The sequence below is a fragment of the Engystomops pustulosus genome, chromosome 1, assembly GCF_040894005.1.
Source record: "Engystomops pustulosus chromosome 1, aEngPut4.maternal, whole genome shotgun sequence".
Taxonomy (NCBI): domain Eukaryota; kingdom Metazoa; phylum Chordata; class Amphibia; order Anura; family Leptodactylidae; genus Engystomops; species Engystomops pustulosus.
In genome coordinates, this window is record NC_092411.1 from 167,815,699 (window position 1) to 167,839,144 (window position 23,446).

The window sequence follows — 23,446 nt, forward strand, 5'->3', positions numbered from 1 at the left end:
CGAGCTGCCAGAGCGTCTTTGACCTCTGCAGAGAGTCCTTTTTTTAAAGGTGGTGATGAGGGCTGCATTGTTCCAGGCAAGTTCAGAGGCCAGGGCGCGAAACTGCATATTCTCCGACTGACAAGTTGCCTTGGCGCAGGTTCAACAAAGCAGTCTCGGCAGAACAGGCCTTTGCAGGTTCTTCAAATACGGCCCGGAACTCCGCCAGAAAAGCGGCGAGAGTAGCCATGACCAGGCCAAAGAGGGGTAGCCCAGGCCAGGACTTTCCCGGAGAGGAGACTGACAAAGAATGCCACCTTGGATTGCTCAGAGACAAATTGCGAAGGCATGAGTTCTATTTGCAGGGGGCATTGGGTTATAAAGCTCCTGCACTGCTCAGGATCTCCGTCATACTTGCCGGGCATAGACAGCCGTAGCCTGGGTTCAGCGGCAGGAAGACAGACCAGGGATGGCAGGAGCCATGAGAGCACTATGGCGGCAATGTTGGGTGGAGTGGGAAGCGGAACCTCGGCGGGATCCATGGTCAGGATTTGGGATGTGTGAATCCACTGGACCACTGTGGGAGGTGGTACTAGCAGACAGGAGTCTAAGTGGTACCTGTTCTTCACCAGAGCCTGCCGCAAAGCGGGTTGGACTTGCTGCGGCAGGATACCACCAGGTCGTTCCACAGGCGCGAGTAGCCCACGGTGGCAGCTGAGGTCGAGATACCTTAACGGAAGACAGTCTCGAGGTCAGGTCCAGGCAGAGGATCAAGGCCAGGGGCAGACATGCAGGGTCAAGTCCAATCCGGAGTCAGCAACGGAAGGTTCAGGCAGATGGGAATGGGAACACAGGCACACGGGACACAAGAAAAAAGCAACACAGAGAAACATTGCTAACACGGCAACACAGGACTCAGGAGCAGGAACACACAGGAACACAGGAATATCTGCTAGGAAGCTTTCTCTAGGGCAGGGAGACACAAAGATCAGGCAGGGTAGGAAGGGAGGTGCCTGATTATAAGGTGTAGATTTTCAGCCAGCGCACCAATCAGGGGTGCGCTGGCCCTTCAAATTTTCAGCAGCCGGCTTGGGCGCCCTAGGAAATGGTGATGAGCGTGCACGGCAGTCCGGAGGATAGCAGGAGAAACACTGGTAACACGGCAACACCGGACACAGGAGCAGGAACACACAGGAATGGGATGGGGATGGGGATGAGCATGCACGGCAGTCCTGAGGATAGCAGGAGCCAGGAGAGGTGAGTCCAGTGCAGGGGCTGCAGGGAGGCACACAGAGGACTACGGGTGCGCCTGCGATCCGAGACTTTTTTAATTTATACAAGAGGGTTTTTTGGGGGTTTTTGCTTATTTTGTGTGTTCCTGTGACTGCCAAGTGCAGATCAGTGATACACATCACTGGTTGGCACGTGTGCTCGCACCATGCACCTTTTTTGCTGCAGTATCTTATTAAACTGCAGTTTTCTCTTTTTTTTTGCACAAACACAATCCATCTTGTGTGTGGGCTACGGCAACGAAATGTTCAAATCATCCTGAAGCTCATTTTCAACAGTAGAGGTAACAGTAGAGGTTTATTCCTTTACTTGCTGAGACTGATTGTGAAGGGGATGATTGGGCAGTATTGGAGTATTGATGTACTGATATTTTCTACAGTACTCAAATTTACCACACGGTAATGACACGGCCATGTTTTGAGGCAATTTTGGAAAAAAGTTTATTGAGGCACGCAGCCCTTTACAAAACATCTGTGTAGATGAGTCACTTGTACATTTCAAAGGCAGGTTAAAATTCTGCCAGTACCTGCCCAGCAAGAGGGCAGGGTACAGAATAAAAATGTACAAGCTGTGTGCCACAGGGTACAGCCCCAGGTTTAGGGTTTATGAGGGAAAAGACACACGAATTAGCACTCCAGAATGCCCCCCTGTCTTAGGAGTTACTATGAAGCTTGTGTAGGATTTGGTGTACCCACTTCTGGATAAGGGTTACCACCTCTACATGGATAACTTTTATACCAGCATTCCCCTTTTCAAATCCCTTAGTTCCAGAGGTACTGTAGCGTGCGGCACTGTATGCAATACTCACCCTCCGTTGGCCCCGATGTCCGCGCGGATCGTCTTCCGCGCAGTCTTCTTTCTTCTGCTGGGCGCCGCCATGCTTTTCCCCGGGGCGGCACCTAGTATGACGTCAGCAGCGGCGCTTCATACTAGGCGCCGTCCAGGGGAGAACAATGGCGGTGCCCGGCACGAAGTTAGTGAAGACAGAAGACGGGCGCTGAAGCCAGAAGAGGACCCACGCGGACATCGGGGGAGCAGCGCTGCAGGTCGGGGCCACCGGAGGGTGAGTATATAAGTTTATTATTTTCTATTAATGCTGGGCTGGCTGGATATTACTGGGGGCTGTGCTGTATACTACTGGGGGCTGTGCTGTATACTACTGGGGGCTGTGCTGTATACTACTGGGGGCTGTTCTGTAATGGTAATGTTGTTGTTGTATGCCTTATGTTTATGACAGTTTTCCTGCTATATACCTGCATGTCATAAGAATTTACATTAAAAACAGGACCATGTTAAATTCAAATGTTTTTTTTTTTAATTTTTACCGGTGTTTTGTATGCGTTGGAAAAGGGGTAGTCTTATACGGCGAATATATCTTAAACTCTATATTTTAAACAGGAAAGTAGGGGGGTCGTCTTATACACCAGGTCGTCTTATACGCCGGAATATACGGTAGTTTTTTTTTCTATTAAGAAAAAGGACATGTTCATCTGGTAATAAATATATACTGGATGTGGTGTAGTATAATCTAAAAATTGGTTTGTAGACAAGCACACTTATATATATACTGTTGTGTGCACACTTAGTCAGGATCTGCTCTTTTTTAACCTTCTTAAGCCCTTGTTTTTACAAAAAGGGTTTTAGAAATTTTGCAAATGAGGCAGAGGGTTTGTGACAAACCATACAAACCTTAATTCTGGTGATAGATGTCCTTTAATTAAGCTCAATGTTTTGCAAAATGTTACATCTTGTCTCACAAAAAAAAACATAGTTGAAACCTAAGCCAGCTGCACAGAAATTGGGCAGTAGACTTGACCCCTGAAATACTAGCCTTAGGATAAATTTATACATCACACCGATATAATCGAACAAATGGATATCTGAGCCAATACCAGCAACAGTGGAAAACAGAACTACAGGCAGTCCCCGGGTTACATACAAGATAGGGTCTGCAGGTTTGTTCTTAAGTTGAATTTGTATGTAAGTCGGAACTGTATATTTTATCACTGTAATCCCAGACCGAACTTTTTTGGTCTCTGTGACAATTGGATTTTAAAAATGTTGGGTTGTCATAAGAATCAATATTAACACTAAAGCTTCATTACAGACCATTTGATAACTGTTATCGCCGTTTATTGTAGCCTAGGACTAAAGTAGAGTAAATTACCAATATCGAGAGGTCCGTTTGTAACTAGGGGCCGTATGTAAGTCGAGTGTTCTTAAGTAGGGGACCGCCTGTATACATATTTACACATGACTTGTCTAAGGGTGCAGTAACATGTTGGAGTTTAAACTGCATCGCAATCAGTTTTGAGGTGGTTTTAGATGCAGTTTTAATTAGAGTGCTGCCACACGTCGTGTTCTTAGATCGTTTTGAAGCATGCGTTTTTGAATGTTTACCATGCGTTTGGCTGGTTTGAACCTATTTATCTTAATTTCTATAAGTGTAGGCAGCCGTGAAACAGATTAAAACCAGCTAAATTCATGGTAAGCTTACAAAAAACACATCTGTTTTTAAATGTACTGAAAAACGTGACATGTGGCAGCACCCTTAAACCACCTCAAAACTGATTGTGATGCAGGTATAACTGCCACATGTGACTGCAACCTAAGTTCTTATGATGGTATTTAACTCTAATGTAAAAGTGTTTAACTCTAATATTAAGACTGTAGAATATAGACAACTTACCGGTTGGTCAGTGCGGTTTATTCCAATTAAAAACAGCAGTTCTGCCACAAACAGACTAATACAAAGATTTTTATGGATTGTATTACGGTCGCTTTGGAGGCCACGGAAAAAGCAGAATGTAAAAATACATATCAGAAGACACACAAGGGAAAGCAGGATTCCAATCCATGTTATCACATTTAAAAATACGTCAAAGTCCATATCCATGTTCTGAAAAATAAATGAATTAAAAAGGGAGATAAATTAAAAGTATATATGATATTTTAATTGAACACTTTTATAATATGTTAGGTCCCATGCACACAAACACGGATGGTTGCAGAGATATCAGCTGCCAAACAGGTCTATTACACTGGGTCACAACAGGGGCATAACTACAGTGGCAGCAGCCATAGCAGCCGCTATGGGGCCCGCAGTGTCAGGGCGCCCCGTCATCTGAAGTGACACTAAAGAATGGTGGATATGTACCATTATCAGAGGTCGCACTAACATTTTTCCAGAAGGGTAATAATACTCCTCTCACCATTTTTGAGGAGTATTTTTAGCCGAGGAAGAGTAGGGAATTTTCAGCAATACAAATATATAACTCCAAGTTAATAGCCAGCCCCAAACCCCCTAAATAAATTTTAAAATAAATAAATAATAAATAAATAAATAAATAAATAAATAATTAAATAAATTTAGAGGCTGCGCCTCGGCCTGCTCAGCATGGGGAGCCATGCTGAGCAGGCCGAGGCTGCGCCTCTAAATTTATTTAAATTATTTTTGGGGGGTTGAGGGCATAACACTTTTTTTTACACTTTTTATTTTTTACTAGATAGTCCTTCCCAAAAACATATGCCTTCTGACCAATGCACTTGCACTGGGCTGATGTTTACAAATGCCACCAGAGATTTACGGATATTACCTATTTAAGGGAAAGCAAAGCCTTTATTTCTATGATGCCCATGTGATAATTTACGAACCAAGGACAAGGACATGATACCAAAAGGTCTGAATATAAATATACCCTCAGCCTTTCCAAATGATTTAAAATATACTACATATATTTACATGACTGCTCCGTAGGTTTAATAACTAGAATTATTAATAAAAGACTTGCTGAGTGTGACAATCTAATAAATTAAATACAGGAATTTTTAGCTAAATTGAGTAGATTTAGGGACCACCTTGACTTTAATATTATAAATGGAAATATACACTACTGTAGAAAAAACCCTTGCGGAAGATATAGCCCATAAGAAACATAAAAAACAACAAGGACGCCCTAAGTTGATGGTATAACAATCACCTGGACTACAAGGTACACCGTTGATACTGGACTATAAAACAGGAATAAAAATAATAATTAAAAAATGTAAATTGAAGGTCCAAAACAAACCCAATAAAACCAATGTAGATGCCAGAGCGGAATCTCATTGGGCTGTAAAACGTGATGCTAATGGGATAACCAACTCAAAAGTCATACATATCGGGGTGTGCATGAGCTTCCTGCATGAGCGACCGCAACTAGAAGGAGTTCCGCTGACTAGCCAGTTTTTCCCTATTATCCTGCTGCAATCATACCTTACCCGAAGCCCAGAAGATCCTCCCGACCAGGTGTCGCTAAAATGAGCTAATCTAGAGGCTCCAGTGCGGTGGAGATGCTTAAAGAATACGCTAGACGTGGTCAGTGCCAAGATGGCGCAACCACCTCGTGCGCTGACATTAAGGTTGTAGATGACACAGCAGCTACTGGAAACACGTTGCTGGAGCTAACACTAAAGGAGCTGCTAACAGTGGTACAACAGTCTACTACCTCACTTACCACCAAGATCGAAGAAATTCGAGTGGACGTGAGTCTAACAAGGCACGACATGCAAAAGCTACGGGACCAGGTGAAAGACACTGAACAGCATATATCCCAGGTAGTGGACAACAAAGCCCGGTTCCCGTGCAAATAGCCAGCCTAGAAAGAGCAGCGCAGTTGTGGTCACAGAAGGCAGGCGACTAGCTTTTTTGTCTGCACAGATTTTTATTCGATAAAGAGAATACTTTGCCATACATCCATTTCCAGTGTGGTTCAGAGTGCTGGAGTCTACACACATTTTTTTTCCTATTGTTGGTCCGAGGACTGGGGTCAGTCTCCCGAGCACCTGCCGTTACCTGGAGTGTGGATAATGGATCAAGACAGGCAGGGAAGGAGCATAGTCAGGAATGGAACCTTGGCCACAACGGGAAATCACTATAACAGCGCAGGGCATCAGACAAAGCTTTCTCAAAGGCACAAGGCACGAAGATCCGGCAGGGTGTGCAGGGAGACGCAGGCTTAAATAGATTCTAGGAAATGGCCAGCGCCAATTAACCGTGCGCTGGACCTTTAAATTTCCTGAAGCCAGCTAGGAGACAAGGACGCGCGCATGGAAGAAAATCAGGAGCAGGGTCGGCATTATATGTAGACAAGTGAGAAATTGCCTCTTAAAGAGGAGAATCTCTTCTTTCAAATGAATCTAGCATTGTGTTTATAGGTGCCATGGATCCTGAGTAATTCAGGTTTAAAATGAGAATTTCAGGTGTGATTTTTATGGCACTTTAACAGTTAATATCTCCATTTTCCTGACACTTAGAAACACAAATTTAGATTCATATAAAAGAGAAGACTCCCTGAAGTACAACCCCCTCCAGCCGGCAGGCTGGCTACAGAGAGAATTTGCTGCACACAGGAGCTGTTGCACCTCACAGATAATGGAAATATTCATTTTTTATGTTACTACATTTTGATAAGGAATAATATTACATTAACATTAATACTAATGTTCATGTTTTTAACCCTCTCCTATCCAGAACTAGCTAATAACACACTTGCTCTCTTATTGCCTTTTATTTTGTGAAAATTGAGTGATATAGCGTTCTCAATCTCATTCTTATGAATCGCAGAAGGTTCTGTTATTGTGTGGCTAATACATAAGCGGACATCTAAACGTGACTTTTATTATCTCAATAAAGGGGTTTATGGACATTTAGGGGCAGATTTACTTACCTGTCCCTGTGTGTTCCCCGACTCCAATGCACAGCTGCCGCGATTCAATAAGATTGTGCACCTGATATCCTGAATCTATCGCTTCCCTGATCAGGTCCGCCGGAGTTCACCTTCTTCTTTACGATGCATGTAAGTGCTTGATCTTGCGAAACAAATTCAAAGTTAAATCCCGTGGTTTGACCGAATCAGTCGGATCGTCCGACGGCCCGCCCCCCGATTTATGTTGCATGAAAACCGACGCCGATGCGGCAAAATCCTATCGTGTGCGACACAATCCCCGGCGTGATCCCCGAAAAGTCAGACAACCCGACGAAAATGCGACCCTTAGTAAATAAGCCCCATAGTTATTTATTTGGGTTGCCATTGTGTAAGGGAGCATACAAAGATAGATCTGTGTGAAATCCCTATTTGTGCGTAAATCTTCACTTGGATGTGAGTTTTATGTAAAAACGTTTTCAAGGCATTTTCAATGCACTTTTTGTTTGTGTTTGTCACAAAAAGGATGGTCTGGGCTGTCAATTGTTAAGGCAAATACATCGCCTAGTTGTCTGCTTTCAAAAATATATAGGTTTTAAGGGCGCCTTTAGTTTTTAATCTGTTTTATTGCTATATTTTGCAGGTTGTGACCGTCTTAAGATTTGTAACTGAAAAGCAGATATTTAGTTATTTCAGTTTAAGTGATATTATGATGATTCATTTACGTGAAAATATCAAATTTTAAGTATAAAATGTTTCAGTTTGAATCACAATTGCATGAAGACCCCTATGTCTATAAACTCATTGATGCGGTTTTGAAAATGGGGCAAGTGTCTGCTTTCAGAAAATATGTGGTTTGTTGCAGTTTACTTTATTGTTGTTGTCATTTCTGTTTTATTTGTAAACGTCAAAATTGTAAAAATTAGTCTTGCCAATAATGCTACAATATATCCAGAAATGCCTGGCAGTGAAAGGGTTAATACCCCTTGGCTGAATTCCCGGGTGAATATGCTTATAATCTATCTCCTGTCTATATCATCTATCTGTCTAGTTATCTATATAAATGACCATTTATATATCTCGCTTTTTCTCTATTTATTTATCAATCAATCTTCTATTTCTCTTCTACTGTATTTATCTCTCATATCTATCTACTGTATATATCATCTACTTTATAGTTCTGCATCTAGAAATCTCTATCATCTTTCATATTTATCTACTATCATAATAATTATAGTTAATAATTCCTTTATTTATATAGCGCACACAGATTACGCAGCACTGCACAGAGCTTCATCAAACCGGAACCTATACCCAATGGGGCTCACAATCTAATCAACCCACCAGTATGTTTTGGAGTGCGGGAGCAAACCGAAGGACCCGGAGGAAACCCACGGAAACACGGAGAGAACATACAAACTCTTTGCAGATGTTTGACCTGGGACTTGAACCCAGGACCCCAGGCTGTAATGCTAACCACTGAGCCACTGTGCTGCCCATCATCTATCACATATACAATTCTCCCATATAACAGATTGGTTTAACCCACTAAAGGAGCCTCTTACTTACTGTGACTGGTCATAAAATAGTTTTATTTTGGGGCCCCACTTTTAGTTTTGCCCAGGTCCCCACTTTGTCTAAAACCAGCCCTGATCAGGAGCGGGGAGAGGTTAGCAGCGCGGGTGAACCAGTGACACTGAAACTGTCTGGGAGACCCATCTGTACCTTATTTAACTTTTTTTATCTCAAATTTTCATATGCTCACAAAATATATTCTGTTCAAGAGCTATCTAGCAATCAGATTTGCTATAGCCTCATACTTATCCTACCTCACTCCAGAGTACTGCACTAACAGTTTGCGGCGATATGCGTGGGGCGCATTGAGCCCTATCCTTCCACTTTGTCCAGCAGTACATGGTAATTCCAGAGCTAAGATTAGTCCACAAATCATTTTGTTTTCCTTTCTTCTGTACATTTTCTGGTATTGATCTATGCCTTTACGGGTATTTTACCTAAGTATATATTTATATATTTTTTGTATTAGACATAAATTTTTTTCTTCTCATGCCTTGTTCCTTGTGTACATATGCCAGTATTTGTTTAAAAAACAATTGTCTGAACATGGTTCTAAAGGAAGACAAGAGTATTATCAGGTGTCTCTATCCTTCCTGCATTGTTTTGTTATAGGGTCACAGCGTGACTGTTTTCCCTTTTGTAATTGTTTTTAGATTGTCTTGTCTGATCAGTTGTTGTATATATATATATGTATTGTGTCAATAAAAATTGCATGGCTTTGCGTTAGACTTTTCATGTAAAAGCTGCAACAGTCGTCACAACAGTTTTTTTTCTTATATTGCTTTAATCTATTTGATGCTTTCATGTTTGAACTTGACATTTTGATAATCCATATTCAAGGAACTTTTGACTATCTGTATTACCAGAATTTTAAACACATTGAGAGGAAGGATGTGTAGTTTTTACGTTTTCACTTAAATCCCATAAGTAAATAACTGGGTCTGAACACTCAAAACAACAATTTTTATTTATTTTTACGTAGTAATAATAATAATAATAATTCCGCAGATTACGCAGTGCTACACAGAGATTGCCAAATTGGTTCCTTGTCAACAATCGGGCTCACAATCTAATCAAGCTACCAGTATGTTTTTGAGTGTGGGAGGAAACCGGAGGACCTGGAGGAAGCCCACGTATTTAATTTTTTAAAATATTCTGTTATTATTTACTTGTTATTAAGTACTTTCCCTTGCTCATTTTCTGAGCACCTGCCCTTCTATTCATTAATTTCCATGGGGTTCGTTTTCAGGTTCAGGTTCTGAGCCAAATTTTCTCCCAATATTCAGACAAACATACATCAAACCAACAATAGAAAACAGAAACAAAGGGGCACTATCTAAAAGCCTTCACTTAGGTATTAGATGCCGTTACATGACGTCCAGAGATGACATATGAAGCATATAGGTGGTGCTCTGCGTTTAGCACAAGACAAGTCCAATGAGCCTAGAGCCTAGAGAAAGCGCTAAACAGCGCGAAACGGCTGTCGCCTTGTCTAACCCCCTGCTCCCACCTCTACCCTGACTGGTCTGTGCCATTGGACTTGTTTTAACGGATGACGAAATTGTGAATTAGATTACTCACCGGTAATTCTATTTCCGTTAGTCCACCATGACTGCCCAACCTGATGGATGCCCCTTGACCTCTGCAGGGACAGGAAGAAGAGAGGTTAAATGCTCCCCCCCGCATCCTCCCGCCAGTGATTACAAAATAACCATGCTGAGGAAGATACAATCAGATTTATTAGTATGTTTGTTCCACATACAAAAACTCATCTGAAAGCAATAATACAGAAATAAGAATTTCCAACTGGGAGGGAAAATATATAGGCCGTCATGGTGGACTAACGGAAATAGAATTACCGGTGAGTAATCTAATTCACAATTTCCGCTTCGTCCCCCATGACGGCCCAACCTGGAGACTTACAAAATTAGTAAGCTTTTAGGGAGGGATTACAGCCTGTAACACCTTGCGCCCAAATGACAGATCTTTTGATAAGTGCAAGTCCAGTCTATAATGCTTAGAAAACGTAGTAGATGAAGACCAAGTTGCAGCCCTGCAATTCTGATCCAGTGACGCCTCTTCTTTCCGCCCAGGATGTGGACATAGCCCTGGTCGAGTGAGCTCGGATTCCTGATGGTATCGGTATTTTCTGTAGGTCGTAGCATGAAGCAATCGCCAGTCTCAGCCATCTTGCGATGGCTCCCCTTGTTTTTCCCCTGAAATTGGATGAAAAGATTAGAGTCAATACGCCAGGCCTCAGTGATCTGTAAGTATTTTAGGACAGAACGTCTTACATCCAAAGAATTCCATTCTCGTTCTCTTGCTGAAGAAGGGTTCTCGCAGAAGGAGGGCAGGATAATCTCCTGATTCCTGTGGAAGTCAGAAACCACCTTGGGAACAAAATTTGGATCCAACATCAATACAATTCTATCATCTAGAATTTTCATGTAGGGTTCCCTAATCGATATAGCCTGAAGTTCACCTAACCTTCTAGCAGAAGTGATGGCTATCAGGAAAACCGTCTTAAGTGTTAAGTTCTTTATACTGGAGGAGTCAATAGGTTCGAATGGTTCCTTCATTAAGGCATTCAAGACTAGAGTTAAGTCCCATGCTGATGATTTTTTTAACAGTCTGGGGCTTTAACCTAGAAGTCGCTTTAATAAACCTCTTGACCCACCTGTGTTCGATGAGGGGCTGGTCGAAGAAAGCACTAAGCGCCGACACCTGGACCTTCAGGGTGCTGGTAGACAATCCCAACTCCAAACCCCTTTGAAGAAATTCGAGCACCTGCAAGATATTAAGGTTAGCCTGGGAAGGTGGACTGTCCTTACAGAAGGAACAGAACCTCTTCCATATTTTATGGTAGATGGCAAAAGTGACTGGTTTCCTCGGACAGTGGAAGAATGACTGGATCCTTTGGCGACATTCTTCTCAAGAGTGGATACCAGCTTTTCTTTGGCCAGTTTGGGCAGATGAAAATGGCTCTGGTGCTTTCCTGGAATATCTTCCTCAGGACCCTGGCGATCAGGGGAATTGGGGGGAAGGCGTAGGCTAGTGGAATGTCCCAGGTGTGGGCGTCCAGCTGTTCCCTGTTCTCCCCTTTTTCCAGAGAAAAATAACGCGGGCATTTGGTATTCTCCCTTGTTGCGAACAAGTCCACTAGAGGATAGCCCCACAAAAATGTTAGCTCCTGGAAGATCTCCTCCTTGAGACTCCACTCGTTTGGTAGGATCTTTCTTCTGCTTAGAAAGTCTGCCCTTGAGTTCTCCGTGCCCTTTAGATGGGTGGCAGATATTGACAGGGTGTGTTGTTCTGCCCACAAAAATATTTTCCGAGCTAGGGTACTCAGGAGAGGAGACTTGGTTCCCCCTTGCCTTTTTATGTAGGAGACCGTAGTTGTATTGTCCGACAGGATGAGAAGGTGTTGGTGGGCAAGAAGAGGAGTGTTTGCGCTGAGGGCTTCCCATACTGCTTGCAGCTCCCGGAAATTTGAGGACCTTCTTGTAATCTCCTCTGTCCAGGTACCCTGGGAAAAATGCTGAGGCATCACTGCCCCGCAGCCCCTCTGGCTTGCATCTGTTTGGATTGGAATGTAAGGGCTGTTTGACCAAAATATTCCCTTCCTCAGATTTCCGTCTTCCAACCACCATAACAGGTCTTTCTTGACGGCAGGTGGAATCGGGATTTTCCTGTCCAGATCCTCCTGTCTTCTGTTCCAGGATCTTAAGATCCATCCCTGGAGTGTTCTGGAATGGGCCTGGCACCAGGCTACCGAGGAGATGCAGGCTGTTAGAGAGCCCAGGATCTTCATTGCCTCTCTGATGGAGATCACCGATCTTTTCCTGAACCTCGTTATCAGATCCTTGATGTGGTCTCCCTTGTCCTGTGGAAGGAACGACATTTGGTAAACTGAGTTCAAGTTTACTCCCAGGAATTTCCTCACAGTAGCTGGAGAAAGTTCTGATTTCTGATAATTTACTATCCATCCCAGTTTTTCTAAGGTTTTTAGGGTGAGATCTCTTGAAAAGAGTAAGCTCTCTCTGTCTTGGCCAATAATAAGCAGGTCGTCTAGGTACGGGACGATCAGTACGTCCTGTAGTCTGAGAGACGCCACCACCTCTGCCATCACCTTTGTAAAGGTTCTTGGTGCAGATGATATTCCAAAGGGAAGTGCACAAAATTGAAAGTGTAGTGTAGAACCCTCTGGAGACAGGACAGAAAATCTTAAAAATCTCTGTGAGAAAGGGTGTATAGGGATGTGATAGTATGCATCTTTTAAGTCTATAGTGCACATTAATGCATCTCGGTGAATAATGTGTGTGGCTGATCTTACCGACTCCATCCTGAATTTTCGGTAGACGATAAATTCGTTGAGACCTCTCAGGTTGATGATTAGCCGGTTTGTGCCATTCGGTTTCTTTACCAAAAAGAGAGAAGAGTAAAAACCAGATTTCTATTGATCTTGTGGGACAGGTATAATCACTCCAGAAGACAAAAGGGAGGCTACTTCTTGCCATATTAAGTTGTGGGATGTAAGTGACATAGATGACAAAGGTGGCATGTATTTTGTAGGGGGAAGCTTGAAGAATTCGATATTGTAACCGTGCAGTAATATATCTAAGACCCAGGGATTTAAAGTGATCTTTGTCCATTCTCCTCTGAACCTTAGCAATCTTCCCCCTACTATGGCATCATTGTTTTTTGTTTCTATTAGGGTCTGTTGGGGTGGAGAACAGAAACCCTCTCCCTTTACCTCCTTTCGGGTAGCTCCAGCGTCCCCTTTTCCCTTTATCCTTGTAGGAATCCTTTTTAAAGTCCCGAAAGGGCTTCTTGGGTATCGATCTTTCAGGAAAGCCCTTCTTCTTATCTGATGCTCTCTCGAGTATAGCATCCAATTCTGGCCCAAACACGAATTCCCCTGAGAAGGGGAGGCTGCACAACTTTGCTTTGGATCGGATATCACCGTTCCACTGTTTCAGCCACAGTGCCCGTCGAGTAGAATTAGTGAGTGCTCCCTCCTTGGAACCAAAACGGATTCCCTCGGCCGCGGAATCTGCAAGGAAAGCTGATGCTGATTTTAGCAAAGGAAAGTTCTCCAAGATTGTTGACCTTGGAGTTCCCTCGTTGATGTGGGATTCCAGTTCATTTAGCCAGTACAGCAAGTTCCTCGCCACTGAAGTAGAAGCTAAATTAGTCTTCAGATTGAGCATGGATGTCTCCCAGGCCTTCCTTAACAGAGAGTCAGACTTCCTATCCATCGGGTCCTTTAATTGTGCCGCGTCCTCAAATGGAAGATCAGTCTTCTTTACTATCTTTGTGACTTGCACATCCATTTTTGGACAAGTGTCCCACACCTTGGACTCCTCTGGCTCAAATAAAAGTCTCTTCTTAAAGCTTTTGGACACAATGACTCTCTTTTCTGGCTCTCGCCATTCCTCTGAAACCAGATCCTCTAAGGTGTCATTCAGAGGGAACACCCTCTGACGTTTTGCCTTTAATCCCCCAAATAATTCTTCCTCCTTAAACCTGGGAGGGAGAATCTCCACGATTTCCAGGGTCTACCTTATTGCCTTTAGGAGACCATCAAGTTCCTCAAACTGAAACAGATGACGTGTATCTTCTGTTTTTTGTGAGTCCATAGGATCATCATCTTCCACATATGAGCATGAGGGAGCTTCAGAGTCATCCCCCTCCTCAGATATAGAAGAATCCGGCTCTACTCTAGGTTTCTTACTCGGTGGGGGCCTGGACGTAGCAGCGGCCACTGAAGAACTTATTTTCTCCTCAATAAACCCCTTTAATTCATCTAAGAAGGACGTTTTTTCCTCTCTCATAAAATTGTCGATGCATGACTTGCAAATCGGCTTTTTGTATGAGTCAGACATAGAGTGAGCACACATGTTACACTTCCTAAGTCGACTTTTCTCGGGTTTTTCAGACCTGCTCGACTTATCCCCTTTATCCTCCTTACCTTGCCCTTTAGACCCCTGGTAAGGGGAGGATAATAAATGACCCGCTATCTTTACACACAGTAAAAAGCCCAAACCTGCACAAATGACCCCACTTACAGAAACCGGAGGATGCAGGAAGGTTGGGTCTGCCTCGTCAGCCATCATAAAGCCGGGGAAGCACACAGGAAAGTTTTCAGAAAACACACAACACGGGAGCACAGCACCGCAGCGTCACACACAGATCTTAGACCTGAGATCAGCGTGACTAAACCGCTCCAGGTGTTTTAAATACCTTAATGGGGAGCCCATCCCCCTGTAGAGGCCGCCACGCCGTGCTCCCGTTCCCAAGGATGCATTGCGGTCCTGTGAACTGCTACTTCTGGTCGCGACCGGAAGTCGTCATCGGACCTCGAAGACGCCGGGAAATGTAGTTTCTTCGGCCGCCGCGCGCTCACACTATGATCGCGGAGCGGCGGCCAAGGTAAACGGACCGGAAGGGCAGCGAAAGGGAAGGCACGAAGCCGACCGAACTCCCCAGCCCGCCGGGATTTAGCCAGCCAGGACTACCCGTGAGTTTCCTATGGAAGCTTCGTCCCCCACCCCCCCTGGAGGAGAGAGGGCACCTCTCTTGTCCTGCCTCAGCAGGGACAGGAAGAACACTGGCGGGAGGATGCGGGGGGGGGGGGAGAGCATTTAACCTCTCTTCTTCCTGTCCCTGCAGAGGTCAAGGGGCATCCTCCAGGTTGGGCCGTCATGGGGGACGAAGCGGAAATAGAGAAGATTTTTTAACAGTGAGTGGCCGCGTTTTCCGCTCTTTCTACTTTTCATTAAACATACATCAAACTTGTGGAACTTGAATTGCAACAAAACTGCTCATCTGTAGTAATAAGCCTTTCCTATATCCCTCCTTCATCTGGAAGCTGCTGGTAGAGCTCTAATCTTCCATTAATATAGTGAATTACTGTTGGCTGACGTTAAATGGTCATTTGTTCTGGGGAAAGCTCACTAGCAGGGTGAAGTGGGTCGCTGATGGATGAGGAGTGAAATATTGCCCTTTTATTGCCCAAGCTAGTTTCCCTTTCTTTTAGAGATTGCCTGTAGCAAATATACATACTTTATTGGGAATACCTGACTTCAGCTAGAGTTAGTAAGTTTAAAGAGAACCCGTCAGGTAAATTAACCCCCGAAACTAAATATATTGTCATAAACTGCCATTAGAAAGCATTGCCTCTATCCCTTCATTGTCCCTCTACATGCCTGTAAACTTCAGCAATGAGGTCCTTACGCTGTATGCAAATGACCTGTGAGATCTCCAATGAGTCATTAGCATATTCAAGTTGTCCGGCTTATTCATGAGTGGGAGGCACAGTCACACCTCCAGTGCTGACAGCCTGTATAATGATGTGAGATATAATGGTGTAATGGCTGCTCCATGTGCCTCCTGGTGCTAGTCGCCACGCCCCCTGCAGCCTGTGTGTGTGTGTGTGTGTATGTATAGGAGAGATACAACAGCTCCAGGCAGCCATGTTATAGCAGAACATGTCTGATTCATGTGTAGCTGATGCAGCATGTCAGCAAGTAAAGCACAGACACCAGCAATGCTTTACTATACATTACACACAGACATGGGTAGGGGTTACAGGGGTGACATCACTGCCTCTGACCATGTGACCTGCCTGATTTACATAATAAAGAAAAAATGATTTTATAATGATCAATGTATGAATTGACTAGATAAAGGCTCTGAGGGATCCTTGTGAGCTGCTTCAACAGATAGAAGTAACAGAAATAGTGACAGAGACCTGATGACAGGTGTCCTTTAAAGCTTTTTGGCTCCATGGAATTAACCCCTTACCGACATGTGACGTAATACTACATCATATGCCGGGTGCATGGAGAGCGCTCACAGGCTGAGCCCTCTCCATAGGCGGTAAGTCTTTGCTGCATATTGCAGCAAAGGCTTACCTGTAACACCTGCAGTCGGTGCTAGCACCAATCGCAGATGATTTCCCACTGATCGCCACTGGTTGCTTAAAGAAAATGGTAGCGCATGGGGGCCGCCATCTTGGCGAGCATCGTCGCTCCCTGTGACGTCATTGGGAAGTGGCGATCCACCGCTTTGATATCCTCGGGTCTTCCCAAGACCTGAGGCTGTCTCATTGTAACCCCTTCATGTGTGATCAGGAGGAAAATCCCCATATACTGCCATACTGTAGTAAGGTAGGATCGATCAGACTAGGAAACATAAGTGATTTAATGAGCTATTCGCAGTTTCACCGTAAAGAATAGTCAGTACTTATAAATAAATAAATTAAACATAAATAAAGTACCCTAGGGAGTCTGAAAAATAGTAAAAATAACTTTAAGTTTAAAAAAAAATTATAAAAAAACATAAAAATTCAAATCACCCCCCTTTCCCTAGAACTGATATAAATATAAATAAACAGTAAAAATCCCGTAACGGAAAATAGCACCCAAGGTTGAAAATGCCACTTTTTTGCCATTTTAAAAAATATAAAAAATTCTATAAAAAGTGATCAAAAGGTTGTACAGTCCTAAAAATGATAACATTGAAAACGTCATCAAAAGTCACAAAAAATTACACCACCCAAAGCACTGAATATTAAAGATGGCAAAATCCCCCCCCCCCACCCCCACCCGCAATTTTTGTACAGGAAGTTTTCATTTTTGTAAATGTATGAAAACATTATAAAACCTATACAAATTTGGTATCCCCGTAATTGTACTGACCCAAAGAATAAAGTAGACATGTAATTTGTGGCATACAGTGAAATCCGTAAAATCCAAGCCTACAAGAATACTGTGCAAATGCATTTTTTCACCAATTACACTGCATTTTGATTTTTTTTCCCGCTTCCCAGTACACGGCGTGGAATATTAAATACCACCTTTGACTAAATACCACATGAAGTGTAATTTGTTATGCAGAAAATAAGCCATAACACAGCTCTGTACATGGAAAAATAAAAAAGTTATAGATTTCTGAAGGTGGGGAGTGAATAATGAAAACGCAAAAACAAAAAAGGGCATCGGTGGGAAGGGGTTAATACTACTCATATTTGGATCATGCTTATTCATCTGTACTTGAACCTTTTGTACTAATTTTCTCCGTCAGGTTCTGCACAGCCAACCTGTATATGCCTTTCTTGTAGCACATTTGCCTCTAAGTGACACCTTCAATAAAGTTTATTGTTGATTGAAAAACAATAATAAGACCCACATAAATAAGGTATCTCTGTGATCGTATCTATCCAAAGAATACAGAGCATGTGTCTTTTGGATCGCCTAGTCAAGACTAGGGTTGCACACATACCAGAATTTTGAGCTCTGAATGATTCCCAGAAAAGTGTTGCAATACTCGATACCGATATGATACTTTCAATAAAAGAAAAGGATCATCTGAAAGTTTAGGGTGCGGTCACACGGGGCATTTACATTGCATTTATGCAATGCAAACGTCTGGGGGCTGGGGTCAGCCTGATCGCATTTGCGATCAGACGACAAAGGACATGTGGTCAACTCCCCCCCACTCCTGCATCAGGACTTAGAAACAAAGAACTGTTTAAATATTCCTGGACTCTCCCCCTCATTAACACTTTATCCAATCCTGAATGACCCTGTGGACTAATTAATTAATGGGAGATTCTGAAACCTGAACTAAACAGAGATCTTATAAAACAATATAAGATACAGGAAATAGGGTTCACTTTTGGGGGCTGCTTGACAAGCTGGGGTTGTTCCATATTTCTCCCACCTCCAGGGAATCAGGATTTACTTTAAGTTGTAAGTTTCTGTTATTTTCCTCCCTTTTTATTTTATAGCTGTTTTGCCATATTGTGTCATTTTATTTTGTAATTCTTTTGTTTTTAACATATTTTTTATGCACTGAACAACTTTGCTATTCTTTTCCTATGCCTCCATATAATAAAGTACTATTACTTACCATACGGAGGCACAGCAGAGGAATGGCAGTGCCCTGCAAACTCCGGTGGCCTCTCCCCTCTGCTCCTGCTCACAAATAGTCCAATCCGAGGAGATGAGGTGAGCGAGAAGGTCTGTGGGGGACCTGACTGGTGTGTGTGAAGGTGGAACTTGTCTGTTGTTAGTGTGGGAGGGGGGGGTTGTCACATGTCTTTTGTCAGTGGACGAGGGGGGATTTGTTTGTCTTTGGGGAGGGGGGTGTCACCTGTCTGTGGTCAGTGGAGGAGGGGTGTCACCTGTCCGTGGTCAGTGGAGGAGGGGTGTCACCTGTCTGGTCATTGGAGAAGTGTCACCTGTCTGGTCAGTGGAGGAGGAGGGGTAGCAGCTGACCTGGTCAGTAGGGGAGGGAGGACATTTCTGTTGGGGGGACTCTGAGGTCACGTCTACACTTAGCGTTTGCACTCCGTTTCTTAATGAATGAGGCTCAGCCTGATTGCATATGCATTTCCAGTAAAACGCTGACGATCAGCAACAAGTCCTCTGTGTTTTGCATGTACACAGTTCTAAACACCAGGTACTGATTATGCGTTTCACTGGAAATGCAGATGCGATCTGGCCAAGCAATGCAATGCAAATGCCTCATGTGAACACACCCAAAGAAAAGTCAATCCCATGGATTACACATGGTACTTGCATATACTGTATTATGCACTATCTATGGTTGTATCTTTATTTATGTGCACTGTCTGATTGTACATTTATTAATACCCTGTGCCTTATTGTATATTCAGAACATGTGCTGTGCCTCTTTGTGCCATTACATATGCCATGTGCCTTGTAATTTTATACATGTGTTATGCATACCATCTACCTGGCTGTATGCTATCTTCCTTTATACATGTACACCTCAGCTATTCCATTACCTTTTAATTGATCATACACCACCTTTTGCTGCTACAGATTATTTTCCTCCATGTGTTTATGGGATTGTTACAAGCAAATCCAGATGCACAGCAAATGCTTGTGAACTGGGGCTATGGATGGGGTTTTACCCAAAGTAATTCAGAAAAGCACACCAGTAGATTCTGGTTGCAAAACATGATATTTTGTTGGTGGTTGTAAGATGAAAGTCACTAATAAAATATCACATTTTGCAATCAGAATCTACTGGTGTGCATGGATTCGCTTTTCTGAATTATGGAATTGTCATGTATCCCATACACTTCACTGCTACTGTATTACACTGAGGATGCACAGAATTGCTGGGCTGCATATCCGTAGGTAATATGTATGCAGGTACCCTAGAATTTTAGAGTTGGAAACCGCTGTTAAGTGGAGGGGGCCCTGAACACATTTTTGCTATGGGGCATTGCCTTTCCTAGTTACTCCCCTGCTGCTAGAGAAGCAAGAGTGGATGTAAAATGCAATAAGTGGTGGCAGCTAGAGATGAGCGAGCACTAAAATGCTCGGGTACTCGTTATTCGAGACGAACTTTTCCCGATGCTCGAGTGCTCGTCTCTAATAACGAGCCCCATTGAAGTCAATGGGAGACTCGAGCATTTTTCAAGGGGACCAAGGCTCTGCACAGGGAAGCTTGGCCAAACACCTGGGAACCTCAGAAAAGGATGGAAACACCATGGAAATGGACAGGAAACAGCAGGGGCAGCATGCATGGATGCCTCTGAGGCTGCTTAATCGCACCATTATGCCAAAACTATGGGCAACAGCATGGCCATGACAGAGTGACAGAATGAAGCTAGATAGCATCTAAAACATCCAATAATTGACCCTGACACTATAGGGGACGGCATGCAGAGGCAGCGGCAGCAGCGGCAGGCTAGAGAGTGGCATGGCGACATACCCTAAATGGACTCAGGCTTCAAACCAATGGGTGGCAGAGAGGAACCAAAGGAGGTGAGCAAGAAGCGCTCAAATAATATCGGTACATGATAAAAGTTTGCCAGTATATTTTGTGGATTACACAGCAGGGTGGCGACAAAGTTAACATGGAAGCCATGAAAACAACCCAAAATTCTGCCTGACACAGCTCGTTTGATAAGGGGACCATGTATGGAGGCAGTGAACTAGTAGTAGATTAAAGGTGCTGCAGTTAAAACTATGTTAGTTGGATCTTGGCATGGAGCTGGCGCTCCGCTGCCAGGCGAGCTTTCGCCAATCCAAGCCCGTGTCTCTAGGCTACTCCCCAAACAGCACTTCTAAGAACCTTTTGTATAAGATCAAGTGTAGTAGCGTTCTTATAAGTTTAGGATATGGCGGGTGAGGGGAATGTAAACAGAAGCGCAAGAAGCGCTGAAATAATATTGGTAAATGATAAAAGTTTGCCAGTATATTTTATGGATAACACAGCTGAGTGGCGACAAAGTTAACAACTTTGATGTGGAATCCATGAAAACAACCCAAATTTCTGCCTGACACACCTCGTTTGATAAAGGGACGATGTATGGAGGCAGCTATATGGACGACTTTTGGAGGTAGCAATGGAGACAACGTGTGGAGGCTGCTATGGAGACAATTTAATTTGGATAGTGCCTGTATGTGGCAGTCCAAAAAAGTTTTCAAACCAGAGGAGCAGGTAGGTGGCCCTCCAGAAAAATGAAATAGATTGAGTGCCTGTATGTGGCAGTCCAAAAAAGTTTTCAAACCAGAGGAGCAGGTAGGTGGCCCTCCAGAAAAATGAAATAGATTGAGTGCCTGTATGTGGCAGTCCAAAAAAGTTTTCAAACCAGAGGAGCAGGTAGGTGGCCCTCCAGAAAAATTGAATAGATTGAGTGCCTGTATGTGGCACTCCCAAAAATTGTTTAAAACAGAGGACCGGGTCGGTGGCCCTCCAGAAAAATTAAATGCATAAAGTACTATAGCTAGAGCCAGTGGGCCCTGTCAAAAAATAGCCAGTTTCCTCTGCTTTACTGTACAAAGAGGAGGAGAAGGAGGAAAATGAGGAGGAGGAGGAGTGGATAAATTATTCAGGTTGAGCTTCCTTCACCTGGTGGAGATTGGAAATTATGAGAAATCCAGGCTTTATTCATCTTAATAAGCGTCAGCCTGTCAGCGCTGTCAGTCGACAGGCGTGTACGCTTATCGGAGATGATGCCACCAGCTACACTGAAAACCCGCTCGGACAAGACGCTAGCGGCAGGGCAGGCAAGAACCTCCAAGGGGTACAGCGCCAGTTCGTGCCACATGTCCAGCTTTGAAACCCAGTAGTTGTAGGGAGCTGTGTGATCATTTAGGACGATGGTATGGTCAGCTACGTACTCCCTCACCATCTTTCTGTAAAGATCAGCCCTACTCTGCCGAGACTGGGGACAGGTGACAGTGTCTTGCTGGGGTGACATAAAGCTGGCAAAAGCCTTGTAAAGCGTACCCTTGCCAGTGCTGGACAAGCTGCCTGCTCGCCTACTCTCCCTCGCTACTTGTCCCGCAGAACTACGCACTCTGCCGCTAGCGCTGTCAGAAGGGAAATACTGTTTCAGCTTGTGCACCAGGGCCTGCTGGTATTCATGCATTCTCACACTCCTTTCCTCTCCAGGGATGAGAGTGGAAAGATTTTGCTTGTACCGTGGGTCCAGGAGAGTGAACACCCAGTAATCGGTGCTGGAATAAATTCTTTGAACGCGAGGGTCACGGGATAGGCAGCCTAGCATGAAATCTGCCATATGCGCCAGAGTACCAATGCGTAAGAATTCACTCCCCTCACTGGCCTGACTGTCCATTTCCTCCTCCTCCAACTCCTCCAACTCCTCTTCTTCTGCCCATACACGCTGAACAGTGAAGGACTCAACAATGGTCCCCTCTTGTGTCTCGCCAACATTCTCCTCCTCTTCCTCCTCATCCTCCTCCACCTCCTCCGATATGCGCTGAGAAACAGACCTAAGGGTGCTTTGGCTATCAACAAGGGAATCTTCTTCCCCCGTCTCTTGTGACGAGCGCAAAGCTTCCGACTTCATGCTGATCAGAGAGTTTTTCAACAGGCCAAGCAGCGGGATGGTGAGGCTGATGATGGCGGCATCGCCACTGACCATCTGTGTTGACTCCTCAAAGTTACTCAGCACCTGACAGATATCAGACATCCACGTCCACTCCTCATTGTAGACTTGAGGAAGCTGACTGACCTGACTACCAGTTCTGGTGGAAGTTGACATCTGGCAGTCTACAATCGCTCGGCGCTGCTGGTAAACTCTGGATAACATGGTCAGTGTTGAATTCCACCTCGTGGGCACGTCGTACAACAGTCGGTGAGCGGGCAGTTGGAGGCGGCGCTGCGCTGCCCTGAGAGTGGCAGCATCTGTGCTGGACTTCCTGAAATGCGCACAGATGCGGCGCACCTTCGTGAGCAAATCAGACAGATTGGGGTATGTCTTGAGGAAACACTGAACTATCAGATTTAACACATGGGCCAGGCATGGCACATGTGTCAGTCTGCCGAGTTGCAGAGCCGCCACCAGGTTACGGCCGTTGTCACACACAACCATGCCTGGCTTCAGGTTCAGCGGTGCCAGCCACAGATCAGTCTGCGCCATGATGCCCTGTAATAGTTCTTGGGCGGTGTGCCTTTTATCGCCTAGGCTCAGCAGTTTGAGCACCGCCTGCTGTCGCTTAGCGACGGCACTGCTGCTGTGCCTAGAGCTACCGACTGATGGCGCCATGCCCACGGATGGTAGTTCGGAGGAGGAGGTGGAGGAGGGGTGGGAGGAGGAGGAGGCATAGTAGGCCTGAAACACCTGGACCGAGGTAGGCCCCGCAATCCTCGGCGTCGGCAGTATATGACCAGCCGCAGGGTCAGACTTGGTCCCAGCCTCCACCAAGTTAACCCAATGTGCCGTCAGCGATATATAGTGGCCCTGCCCGGCAGCACTCGTCCACGTGTCCGTGGTCAGGTGGACCTTGTCAGAAACGGCGTTGGTCAGGGCACGGATGATGTTGTCTGACACGTGCTGGTGCAGGGCTGGGACGGCACATCGGGAAAAGTAGTGGCGGCTGGGGACCGAATACCGAGGGGCGGCC

At 44.5% G+C, this 23,446-nt stretch overlaps 1 protein-coding gene across 12 annotated transcripts in view; it reads right to left on the reverse strand.

Annotated features, from left to right (window-relative positions):
- ADGRL3 (adhesion G protein-coupled receptor L3) overlaps positions 1-23,446 on the reverse strand; it is a 1,100,912-nt gene that overhangs the window by 479,539 nt on the left and 597,927 nt on the right. For all 12 annotated transcript variants that reach the window (XM_072113828.1, XM_072113827.1, XM_072113826.1 and 9 more), the window contains one exon: positions 3,959-4,168. In XM_072113828.1, the coding sequence (XP_071969929.1) occupies positions 3,959-4,168 (210 nt within the window). The remainder of the gene's footprint in view (positions 1-3,958; positions 4,169-23,446) is intronic.